Genomic DNA, 12,821 nt, shown 5'->3' with positions numbered 1-12,821 from the left:
AGTCCACCAAAAAATCGCAAATTACAAGCATAACTAGACTAAGTCCTTTCTGACTCCTCCTAGGTTGCTGAGATGTAGATAAGGGTTTCAGATTGAAAGCAAATCCCGTAGAGACGGACAGTGTTCTATAACTGTATGGACAGTGTTCTAAAACTCTGGAGAAACCCATCCCTTCCTGGTGTCCTAATTGTGCTTATGTGTTTGTCACAGACTGGACCCTATGTAGCATAGCAGTACAGCCTGTTTGCTGAAATATCACCAGGTCTGTTGTAGAGTACTAAGGATTCTCATATCTTGAGTTTAGTTTAAACACTGTAGAGACTGTTGATGTCACTGCAAGTCATGCTCACCCTTTTGTTTTTCACTTCTTAAAGTATTCGCACATCGCATTCCCAGGCCACCTAGTTGAAACCTTACAGACCAAGCAATTCCGTTATCACAGAGAGAGGCCTACCTCAGATGTTAGTTATAAGAAAGCAAGGAAGTTGTCCTGGCCCTAGCTAAGCTCCATTGTGCCCAAACCCGCACCAACCCATTTAACCAATTTAGCTGAAACTCCTGAGGCCTGTGGCACTGTGTGGATGTTCCTGAGGCCAGCCTTGCCTCACGCTCCCTGCCCTCATCCACGCAACCTGAGTCTGCACTTTTCATCCACTTTGACAATGTAATCAAACAGTGCATGAGACACCGGAGCCCAATAAACAAGGCACGAGTACAACAGAGAGAGAGCCCAGCCCTGATGGGTGTCCTCGTTTCCACACCCGCAGACAAACGGAGACAGGTCCTCAGGTGGCAAGTCTCACTTTGTTCCCCTCCTCTCCTCTACCTTTGTGTGCTCCTCATCCTTTCGATGAGGGGGACCTAGGTGTAACTACATGCCCTGCATACCAGCTTTTTATCCCAGTGTTAGGAAGTCTAGAGTGCCGGTTTTTCAGATGAATAGACTTTTAAATCTGAGCAGGCCAGGTGATTTATGTTACAATGTCACAACGCTGTCCCCTTTATGAGAACAAGCTGTTGCTCTTGTTTCTGCACAAGAGAATGAGTCAGTTCTTTCTGAGAGGACAGAATCACAAAAAGATTAAATGACCTTCCTTTTTCCTCTGGCTCACTAAGTACCAAATTAAATGTTATCAAGTTTGAATTACTGTTCTAGCACCATTATTAATGACCACTGTCTCACCCTTGACTACTGTTTCATAGAGTCTGAACCCAGAACGAAGTTACATTGACAAGAGAACATGTCCTTCTGAGGGAACAATGAATAGAACTTGGCCAGAGGTCAGTCTAGGAGGGTAGAATGATGAGGAAGGGAGGGCTAAGAATATGTAAGAAGCGGTTGGAGACAAACATATAGATAGATAGATAGATAGATAGATAGATAGATAGATAGATAGATAGATACAAACGTAAGTGTTATATACAACTTTACCACTGTACAACAGTACAGGTGGTACAGTTCGACACCTGGAGGGCCTCCTTCAACTTTATTACGTAAATAGGACAAAGTAAAGCAAAGCCAGATACACTAGTTTATCATTTATGAGTTTTTATTAAAATATATAAGTTACGCATAAGAACACTCAATACAGTGTTTACATTCTCTTTGTATTTTCCTTTGTAATAGAAAAAGAGAGAGAAACAGACACTTAGAAAAGCAAAAAGAGTTTGTTGAGGTGTCATTGTTCATATTTTCCCTATAATGGACTGTATATGATATCGGGTTTGTTTAACTGTGTCCCCTCTTTTGGCCCCATTGTTTTCTATTGTTAGTTTGACTTTGTTTATGTTTTACTAAGGTTTCCACAGCTAACCTTACAGTAATATGGTAAGAAACATTTGTTTTGGTCAGTCTTTGGGGGCTCTGTGCATGTGTGCATGTGTGCATGTGTGCGTGTGTGTGTGTGTGTGTGTGTGTGTGTGTGTGTGTGTGTGTGTGTGTGTGTGTGTGTGTGTGTGTGTGTGTGTGTGTGTGTGTGTGTGTGTATGTGTACGTGTGTGTGTGTGTGTGTGTGTGTGTGTGTGTGTGTGTGTGTGTTTGTTTGTGTGTGTGTGTGTGTGTATGTGTACGTGTGTGTGTGTGTGTGTGAGGTGGCTAGATATGTTTCAGAGGTAGTTCTAATTACAAAACTAAGACAACGTTGGGGAGAAGACGAGCAAACTACCAATGATTTTGAATGAACGTGTGAGACAACTGCATGAAATACGGTATTGATCTTTGTTAATGAATGCATTCATTACTTTACCAGTTAGGTACAGGTAAGTTATGATAAGTGTCACAGGAGGTTAGATATACGGTAAGATGGGGGGTTAGATCTCAGTGTCATTCGGTTACCTATAAACATTTTAACACACATTATAATTGTTCATGTACCTCTGTGGGAGTGAGCGGGTGTTTACACATTAAGCGAACAGGAGTAGGCAGACTGTGGACTCTCCGTAAACATCTGAAGTTAGTCATTAACTTTGTTTAAACATCACAACTGTCATCCACAACCCTTCCTTAATTCTCAAAATGTAAGTAGGTAACTTTTGTCATTCCAACTGTGCAGTATTTGTTATAATTCCATCGACTAATGTTATGTGGATAAGATCGATACGCTGCTCAGCTGAGACCAGGTACTGGATTGTCCTCCTTCATACTGCTCTCACGCTCTGCATCTTGTGCCGGACAATAAACTGAATAACCTGGTAAGTTCAACAGTTTTTCTTTTTGCAACTGATGGCAGTTAGAAAGGAGTTTCAAAGGACGATCTTTAATACAGTGAGAAATATTTAGTTTGTATGTATTTAATGTAGGATCATCAAAAAATGTTGAATGTGAATACATAAGTGACATGGACTCTGATGTGTTTGGAATCCAATGTGTTTACAGTGTCTGTAGCCATCATGTGGCGACCCTTGCTGTGCACCTGTCTTCTTGTGCTGTGGTGTGTGGGTGCCTATAGCAGATCAGGTATGCCACAAATTCCCAAGAGAGTATCCATGAGTACATTACTAGGCTCTTTTGACTTGGCAGAGATCCTCATGTGTTAATGTGTACTGAAATTGATCTAGATTTCAGTGGTCTGAAGACGACACATGAATCCAGCATTTCTAAACAATCAAATACTATTTAATCCACCTGTATACATCTCACTTTTCTCTGGGTCTCTGAACCAGTTTTCTACAGTGGACCACAGGCACATTCACTTCTGCGCTCTAAACGGGCCAATAGTGTGTTTGAAGAACTCAGACCACCATCGAAAGAACGTGAATGTGTTGAAGAGGTTTGTTCCTTCGAGGAGGCCAGGGAGATCTTCCAGACCCGAGAGCAAACGGTGTGTTCATGTCACGGTAGCCATTATAGGCATTCAACTGTGGTGGGCTGTCCATGGTCAGAGAGAACAAGTACTTCCTTTTATTTATTTTGTAAAATCTATCTTGATTTGCTATTTGCACCAGCAGAACCAGGAGGTAGCGCCCGTGAATGAAATCAGCTGGCTCAGCGCCTAGCTGAAGTTTGTGCCATGACGTGATGCCTATTGACTTTGCATGTTCAAGCATTGCTTTTACCACATGCAACCTCTCCGAAATTGATTTAAGCCCCCTGGGCTCTAAAATACCCCGAAACTAAATTCTTAAATTGTGTTTGCATTATAGCCAAGCAAAATCAAATGGTAGTACTTCTTCTTTGTGCCCTTGAACATGTCTCCAATTTCTGGCATCTCTGCTCATCCAAATCTGGTGGCCCTAACAGAAATCTCTTTTTTTTAGATGGAATTTTGGACTGTGTACACAGGTTGGTAGAGTCTTTGTTTTTAATTAAATATACAGTATGTAGGCACAACACTGGCTCTGTATTTGCTAAACTTCTTGTCTTTCAGATGGTAACCAGTGTGACCCCAATCCGTGTGTCAATGGAACATGCATGGACAAGTTCCAGTCCTTTGAATGCTTCTGTAGTCCTGGTTATGAGGGGAAATACTGTAATCAACGTAAGCTTCCTGGTCTTAGATTCATCTTGTGGCAGTTCGATGACATGTTTAATGACTGTTGTGGTATATGTATAAAACTAACACAATGACTACCCTGTGTTTTAGCTAGCACAGCCTCTAACTGCTCAGTGCAAAATGGCGATTGTGACCATGAGTGTAATTTGAGGTCTGATGGCCTGGTCCGTACTTGTAGCTGTCTCCCAGGATACAGTATCCATGAAAACTTCAGAACATGCAGTCCTATAAGTAAGAATATAATTATATTTCTGACTATTATACAACAACAAGATCAGACATATTCTCTACCTATTCTCTACTCTATATGTGTGTATTTGTTTCTTTTTTCATAGATAACCATGCCTGTGGAAGGATCTTGATACATAAGTCCTCATTCAACACAGAGCCTATAAAAGGACTGCTGCCATGGGTGATTGGGGGAGAAGTAGGCATGAAGGGAGAGAGTCCCTGGCAGGTACAATAGTCTAGTCTAGTCCAGACCTTTCAATCTTTTAAATGCCATAACAACTAGAAAAGAATGGGCTTTTTAGAGTAATAGTCTGTACACTTGATCGGAACTATGGTCTTCGCTTTACACCATAATACTTGATGTTTTGTCTTTTCCATACCCATGATTTAGGCTCTTTTGCTCAATCCGGAGGGGAGATTTCAATGTGGTGCTGTTCTAATAGACAGTAGCTGGGTCCTCACTGCTGCTCACTGTCTGCAAAACCATAATCGCTTCAGTGTCAGATTAGGTATGATGACCCTTCTGACTTCTCCTCCTCACACTCCATTCCCTTCATTTTCTTTTATCATTGTCCATGTCTTTCTATTTGACTTGTGTGAGTGTGACTGTGTTTGTAGTAGTACTATTTCAGCTGAAAGCCTGACTGCTTACTGTGTCCACAGGTGACTATGAGCGCTTTAAGCACGAGGGCACAGAGGTCACTGTGTCTGTGGTAGACGTCATTCCACATCCCAATTACGACCCTGTGACACTGAACAACGACATTGGACTTCTGCGCCTGGAAGCACCGGTGAAATTCTCCAACTTCATCCTGCCGGCCTGCCTGCCAAGTCGAGGGCTGGCCGAGGGGGTGTTACACCTCAATGGCACGACCACTGTTGTGACGGGCTGGGGAAAGCTCAACGAAACGGCAGAGCGTTACAGTTCGGCCCTCAACTACATACAAATCCCTTTGGTAAACCACTCCCTGTGCAGTCAACAGATGATGAACACTGTGTCTGAGAATGTGCTGTGTGCTGGCATACTGGGTGATATAAAGGATGCTTGTAAGGGAGACAGTGGTGGGCCAATGATGGTGGAGTATCGCAAGACCTGGTTTCTGATTGGCTTGGTGTCTTGGGGGGAAGGCTGTGGTCACAAAGACAAACTGGGTGTTTACACTAAAGTGTCTAACTACCTGGAGTGGATAGATAGAGAGCGTCAAAAGTTTGAGTAGGCATGATCACTGCTTCTCCCTCTCTTGCTGTCTATCATTGGTATAAAATGTAATAAAAATGTGACCCCCTCCTCTTAAAAGAGATTAGTTTTGGTATATGTGTATTTTCACAACCGGTCTATAGAAACGGATAATTTTTAGTCCTGAAAAGTTCAAGTTAAACAGCAGATGTAGAGGATTAATACTAAACAAATTACACCATAGTCTAAAATGATCTGCAGAATAGTGTATACATAGGAAATGTCAATGTAATACACTTAAAACAAACTTTTAATGTGAGTTGTACACACTATTCATTTTATTAGTGCATTGCCTTCCATCAACAGTGGATCAACAAGGCATGGGCAGCTGAGATTCTGGGTTGAGTTAATAATGATAATAGCCCTTAATGGCTGGTGCTATTATCTAGCTTCATGTATCCCCTGTTGACAGTTGGATGGGACAAAAAACCCAAGTGCACTGCTAAACATGCAGCCTAAGAGTTCTTGAACATAACTAAAAGACTTACAGGAGGTTTAGTTATAAGTAATGGGCTGTTCAACAACATGGTATTTCCTCAATCATTTCAGTGGTCTTACTGGGTTGAACATTTTTGTTTTCATACTGGTAAATCCAACAGAAAATGCATACTGGAATATTACGTAGAAATTTACATTCCACTGAATTTATGTTGTGATGAATGTCTCCTCCATGAAAGCAGTCGCTCGGCAGACCGCCAGAAGAAGTGCTTGGGTTTATGTATTTGCATTGCTCTGAAATTTATAAAAAAATGAATAATTAATACCCCAAAAAGCTATTTGTGATAAACAACAGTATGAGCATTTACAATACGTAATGGTTGTACAAGCACGAAACTTGGTTCTTTACAGATGCGTGTAGATGTGTGTGTGTGTGTGTGTGTGTGTGTGTGTGTATGTGTACGTGTGTGTGTGTGTGTGTGTGTGTGTGTGTGTGTGTTTGTTTGTGTGTGTGTGTGTGTGTGTATGTGTACTTGTGTGTGTGTGTGTGTGTGTGAGGTGGCTAGATATGTTTCAGAGGTAGTTCTAATTAAAAAACTAAGACAACGTTGGGGAGAAGACGAGCAAACTGCCAATGATTTTGAATGAACGTGTGAGACAACTGCATGAAATACGGTATTGATCTTTGTTAATGAATGCATTCATTACTTTACCAGTTAGGTACAGGTAAGTTATGATAAGTGTCACAGGAGGTTAGATATACGGTAAGATGGGGGGTTAGATCTCAGTGTCATTTGGTTACCTATAAACATTTTAACACACATTATAATTGTTCATGTACCTCTGTGGGAGTGAGCGGGTGTTTACACATTAAGCGAACAGGAGTAGGCAGACTGTGGACTCTCCGTAAACATCTGAAGTTAGTCATTAACTTTGTTTAAACATCACAACTGTCATCCACAACCCTTCCTTAATTCTCAAAATGTAAGTAGGAAGAAATATCTGACATATTAATTCCATTTGGGGCTTGCTTATCTGAAATACTGCCGTACAGTGTGGTTTTTTCATGTTCTGTATCTGTTACTAGGCTTCTGGAATCAGGTTTACCTAAACTTTTGTTATTCCAACTGTGCAGTATTTGTTATAATTCCATCGACTAATGTTATGTGGATAAGATCGATACGCTGCTCAGCTGAGACCAGGTACTGGATTGCCCTCCTTCATACTGCTCTCACGCTCTGCATCTTGTGCCGGACAATAAACTGAATAACCTGGTAAGTTCAACAGTTTTTCTTTTTGCAACTGATGGCAGTTAGAAAGGAGTTTCAAAGGACGATCTTTAATACAGTGAGAAATATTTAGTTTGTATGTATTTAATGTAGGATCATCAAAAAATGTTGAATGTGAATACATGGGTGAATACATGGACTCTGATGTGTTTGGAATCCAATGTGTTTACAGTGTCTGTAGCCATCATGTGGCGACCCTTGCTGTGCACCTGTCTTCTTGTGCTGTGGTGTGTGGGTGCCTATAGCAGATCAGGTATGCCACAAATTCCCAAGAGAGTATCCATGAGTACATTACTGGGCTCTTTTGACTTGGCAGAGATCCTCATGTGTTAATGTGTACTGAAATTTATCTAGATTTCAGTGGTCTGAAGACGACACATGAATCCAGCATTTCTAAACAATCAAATACTATTTAATCCACCTGTATACTTCTCACTTTTCTCTGGGTCTCTGAACCAGTTTTTTACAGTGGACCACAGGCACATTCACTTCTGCGCTCTAAACGGGCCAATAGTGTGTTTGAAGAACTCAGACCACCATCGAAAGAACGTGAATGTGTTGAAGAGGTTTGTTCCTTCGAGGAGGCCAGGGAGATCTTCCAGACCCGAGAGCAAACGGTGTGTTCATTTCATAGCCATTATAGGCATTCAACTGTGGTGGGCTGTCCATGGTCAGAGAGAACTTCCTTTTATTTATTTTGTAAAATATATCTTGATTTGCTATTTGCACCAGCAGAACCAGGAGGTAGCGCCTGTGAATGAAATCAGCTGGCTCAGCGCCTAGCTGAAGTTTGTGCCATGACGTGATGCCTATTGACTTTGCATGTTCAAGCATTGCTTTTACCACATGCAACCACTCCAAAATTGATTTAGGCCCCTGGGCTCTAAAATACCCCCAAACTGAATTCTTAAATTGTGTTTGCATTATAGACAAGCAAAACCAAATGGTAGTACTTCTTCTTTGTGCCCTTGAACATGTCTCCAATTTCTGGCATCTCTGCTCATCCAAATCTCGTGGCCCTAACAGAAATCTCTTTTTTTTAGATGGAGTTTTGGACTGTGTACACAGGTTGGTAGAGTCTTTGTTTTTAATTAAATATACAGTATGTAGGCACAACACTGGCTCTGTATTTGCTAAACTTCTTGTCTTTCAGATGGTAACCAGTGTGACCCCAATCCGTGTGTCAATGGAACATGCATGGACAAGTTCCAGTCCTTTGAATGCTTCTGTAGTCCTGGTTATGAGGGGAAATACTGTAATCAACGTAAGCTTCCTGGTCTTAGATTCATCTTGCGGCAGTTCGATGACATGTTTAATGACTGTTGTGGTTTATGTATAAAACTAACACAATGACTACCCTGTGTTTTAGCTAGCACAGCCTCTAACTGCTCAGTGCAAAATGGCGATTGTGACCATGAGTGTAATTTGAGGTCTGATGGCCTGGTCCGTACTTGTAGCTGTCTCCCAGGATACAGTATCCACGAAAACTTCAGAACATGCAGTCCTTTAAGTAAGAATATAATTATATTTCTGACTTTTATACAACAACAAGATCAGACATATTCTCTACTCTATATGTGTGTATTTGTTTCTTTTTTCATAGATAACCATGCCTGTGGAAGGATCTTGATACATAAGTCCTCATTCAACACAGAGCCTATTCAAGGACTGCTGCCATGGGTGATTGGGGGAGAAGTAGGCATGAAGGGAGAGAGTCCCTGGCAGGTACAATAGTCTAGTCTAGTCCAGAACTTTCAATCATTTAAATGCCATAACAACTAGAAAAGAATGGGCTTTTTAGAGTAATAGTCTGTACACTTGATCGGAACTATGTTCTTCGCTTTACACCATAATACTTGATGTTTTGTCTTTTCCATACCCATGATTTAGGCTCTTTTGATCAATCCGGAGGGGAAATTTCAATGTGGTGCTGTTCTAATAGACAGTAGCTGGGTCCTCACTGCTGCTCACTGTCTGCAAAACCATAATCGCTTCAGTGTCAGATTAGGTATGATGACCCTTCTGACTTCTCCTCCTCACACTCCATTCCCTTCATTTTCTTTCATCATTGTCCATGTCTTTCTATTTGACTTGAGTGAGCGTAACTGTGTTTGTAGTAGTACTATTTCAGCTGAAAGCCTGACTGCTTACTGTGTCCACAGGTGACTATGAGCGCTTTAAGCACGAGGGCACAGAGGTCACTGTGTCTGTGGTAGACGTCATTCCACATCCCAATTACGACCCTGTGACACTGAACAACGACATTGGACTTCTGCGCCTGGAAGCACCGGTGAAATTCTCCAACTTCATCCTGCCGGCCTGCCTGCCAAGTCGAGGGCTGGCCGAGGGGGTGTTACACCTCAATGGCACGACCACTGTTGTGACGGGCTGGGGAAAGCTCAACGAAACGGCGAAGCGTTACAGTTCGGCCCTCAACTACATACAAATCCCTTTGGTAAACCACTCCCTGTGCAGTCAACAGATGATGAACACTGTGTCTGAGAATGTGCTGTGTGCTGGCATACTGGGTGATATAAAGGATGCTTGTGAGGGAGACAGTGGTGGGCCAATGATGGTGGAGTATCGCAAGACCTGGTTTCTGATTGGCTTGGTGTCTTGGGGGGAAGGCTGTGGTCACAAAGACAAACTGGGTATTTACACTAAAGTGTCTAACTACCTGGAGTGGATAGATAGAGAGCGTCAAAAGTTTGAGTAGGCATGATCACTGCTTCTCCCTCTCTTGCTGTCTATCATTGGTATAAAATGTAATAAAAATGTGACCCCTTCCTCTTAAAAGAGATTAGTTTTGGTATATGTGCATTTTCACAACCGGTCTATAGAAACGGATAATTTTTAGTCCTGAAAAGTTCAAGTTAAACAGCAGATGTAGAGGATTAATACTAAACAAATTACACCATAGTCTAAAATGATCTGCAGAATAGTGTATACATAGGAAATGTCAATGTAATACACTTAAAACAAACTTTTAATGTGAGTTGTACACACTATTCATTTTATTAGTGCATTGCCTTCCATCAACAGTGGATCAACAAGGCATGGGCAGCTGAGATTCTGGGTTGAGTTAATAATGATAATAGCCCTTAATGGCTGGTGCTATTATCTAGTTTCATGTATCCCCTGTTGACAGTTGGATGGGACAAAAAACCCAAGTGCACTGCTAAACATGCAGCCTAAGAGTTCTTGAACATAACTAAAAGACTTACAGGAGGTTCAGTTATAAGTAATGGGCTGTTCAACAACATGGTATTTCCTCAATCATTTCAGTGGTCTTACTGGGTTGAACATTTTTGTTTCCATACTGATAAATCCAACAGAAAATGCATACTGGAATATTACGTAGAAATTTACATTCCACTGAATTTATGTTGTGATGAATGTCTCCTCCATGAAAGCAGTCGCTCGGTAGACCGCCAGAAGAAGTGCTTGGGTTTATGTATTTGCATTGCTCTGAAATTTATAAAAAAATTAATAATTAATATCCCAAAAAGCTATTTGTGATAAACAACAGTATGAGCATTTACAATAGGTAATGGTTGTACAAGCACGAAACTTGGTTCTTTACAGATACATATTTAAAATAAGGATGGTTGTGATGGTTTTAAAGCAGTGCCTGGAATTGCACAGGAGGGACTTTCCTTTAGGAGCCTAATGATCCTGAGTGACCTAAACCTAACCCTTAAGTTTCATCATGATGGGGGTCCTGGGTCAAGGTGGAAAGGGAAAGGTAGGGAACTTATAGAGACTAAATCAGAATGGAGGGTGGATGATGGGGCTGCTATCCTCTGACCTCCTGCTCTTCAGTTCCTGCTCATATTTCTCCAACTGGGCCCAGAAACCTGGGTTTGGCTCCACAACTGAACGGGCATTCTTCACAGTCTATATTTATGAGGGGGAGAGAGAAAATGGCATTATTCAAGGCAGAGACCACCACAAACACAAGGCCGTAAACATACTTCAAAACTATCATTGTTGTCTATTCTATTTTGGTAAATGCTGAACATATCTCAGTGAATGATCTTCATAACAGCACGCTCCCTACCTGAAATGCCTCCGCTAGGGAGAGGCCCTGATGCTTCATTAGGTATGCAACGCAGATGGTTGCTGAGCGACTGCGGCCATTCTTACAGTACACAACGCTGTGTCCGCCCCGTACAGCTTCATTAGCAATAGCATCCGCTGACTGATCAAAGTACTTGTATAGGTCCTCATTTGGGTCATCGAAGACAGGGATCCGGACCGTGCTGACATGACCAGAGGGAAAAGGTTGCTGCCTAGAAACGTTGATGCAGAGGGTGACTGCCTCCTGCTGGATTAGCTCAGTACTGCATGCTGACCGGGCATTGCTGATGAGCAGGCACTCTGTGACCTTACACAACTGCAGCATCTCTCTTTCTCACTGAATGTGGGTAACAAAAACATGGACGAGAAGCAAGAACAGTTATTTAAGCTGATGCATGTCTTTTTTTTCATTCATTATTTTCTCTCTCTTTTCTCTCATTTTCTCTCTCTCTTTGTATAATCTCAATACACTGCACACAGGCACACACATTTTCAGTATAATTTCTGTACACAGAACTACACTAACCCCCCTTACTTTCAAAAACACAATCGAGCAACAGCCGCCATATGAGTATGCAGATAGTACACAAGTTCTTCCTCTGAGGACGGTGACTTGAGAACTGTTCTGGCTTCATAGCAGGCTATATTTACTGCAAAGGACGGTGCCTACACAGAGGATTTCCTCTGGGTCCTAATGCTTAGTACTAAGTGTAAGGTGATGCATTACTGTATGTGAGTACAGTATTGGCCTTGCCACACTGAAATACACTGTATAATGACAAACTGGTTGTTTTTACAAAGTAGCCTCTGGCTCATTGTGCATGCACAATATGGGGAGGAGTTTGTATTGGGACAGGAGCTTAATAGACATCAACCATGAACCAATGCAAGTAGTGAGCGAGTCGATAGCCTACATAATGGGAAGTTCAGTCAGAGATAATAAGATATGTTGTGTAAATGTGAAAACATCTAACCTGAGAAGAGAACTCTTCTATTCTTTCAAGCGGATATTACATTCTTCTGATAGACCCATGGCCGCTTTCGTTGTGCTGTCCTTCATCGTGGCGCACACATTGTGAGCTGCGTCCTCCCACTTTGCCATGTTCATAACTCCTCCCCTCTCATGGCCTCTAAATGCGGCACATGATACATTTAGCTTTAAAGTCATACTTTAGTGTAGCATTTACAATATAACATTAAGGGTGGTGATGTGGAAAGCTAAATGTTTGTAATTGTTTCCATATGTAAATTAAAAGATGAACGTTGGCTCAAGAGAACCCATAGGTCATTTATTTAATGTTAAGTAGGCTACATACGTATTAAGTTATATTAAGCAGAATATTTTAGGAGATAAAATTAAATATCTTTAAAATAAATCCAGCAGAAGGTTTGGGTGTTCTTTTGCAGTCAGTAGGAGGTAAAGGGCGAACGATTTAACGTTTATGTTTAGAATAGGCTTCTAACTGCCTTAATACTATCTGCTTACACAGTGACGTTGATTCTCCCGCCGTATACGTAATGATGTCACACACAGCAAGAAGATGTTGGACAGCC

At 41.6% G+C, this 12,821-nt stretch overlaps 3 protein-coding genes across 3 annotated transcripts; 2 read left to right on the top strand and 1 right to left on the bottom strand.

Moving 5' to 3' along the window:
- Positions 1 to 2,889: 2,889 nt before the first annotated feature.
- LOC308363875 (vitamin K-dependent protein C-like) lies at positions 2,890 to 5,440 on the top strand (the record flags this gene model as incomplete). Its single annotated transcript, XM_080836765.1, has 8 exons — positions 2,890 to 2,956; positions 3,163 to 3,320; positions 3,757 to 3,781; positions 3,867 to 3,977; positions 4,083 to 4,223; positions 4,328 to 4,449; positions 4,615 to 4,732; positions 4,887 to 5,440. 8 exons carry the CDS (start codon positions 2,890 to 2,892, stop codon positions 5,438 to 5,440), a joined length of 1,296 nt encoding a protein of 431 aa, XP_080692891.1.
- Positions 5,441 to 7,373: 1,933 nt separating this feature from the next.
- Positions 7,374 to 9,903, top strand: proca (protein C (inactivator of coagulation factors Va and VIIIa), a; the record flags this gene model as incomplete). Its single annotated transcript, XM_080837231.1, has 8 exons — positions 7,374 to 7,440; positions 7,647 to 7,804; positions 8,231 to 8,255; positions 8,341 to 8,451; positions 8,557 to 8,697; positions 8,791 to 8,912; positions 9,078 to 9,195; positions 9,350 to 9,903. The coding sequence occupies 8 exons, from the start codon at positions 7,374 to 7,376 to the stop codon at positions 9,901 to 9,903; spliced, it is 1,296 nt and encodes a 431-aa protein (XP_080693357.1).
- Positions 9,904 to 10,215: 312 nt separating this feature from the next.
- dusp28 (dual specificity phosphatase 28) lies at positions 10,216 to 12,348 on the bottom strand. Its single transcript, XM_080836942.1, has 4 exons — positions 12,242 to 12,348; positions 11,248 to 11,604; positions 10,996 to 11,084; positions 10,216 to 10,655 (listed from the first exon to the last, which is right to left on the bottom strand). Exons 2-4 carry the CDS (start codon positions 11,590 to 11,592, stop codon positions 10,553 to 10,555), a joined length of 537 nt encoding a protein of 178 aa, XP_080693068.1. The 5' UTR covers positions 11,593 to 11,604; positions 12,242 to 12,348; the 3' UTR covers positions 10,216 to 10,552.
- Positions 12,349 to 12,821: the final 473 nt, after the last annotated feature.

The sequence above is a fragment of the Sprattus sprattus genome (assembly GCF_963457725.1).
Source record: "Sprattus sprattus genome assembly, chromosome: 4".
In the NCBI taxonomy this organism is placed as follows: domain Eukaryota; kingdom Metazoa; phylum Chordata; class Actinopteri; order Clupeiformes; family Clupeidae; genus Sprattus; species Sprattus sprattus.
Note: the sequence above shows the minus strand (reverse complement) of the source record. Positions and strands in the feature narration are given on the sequence as shown.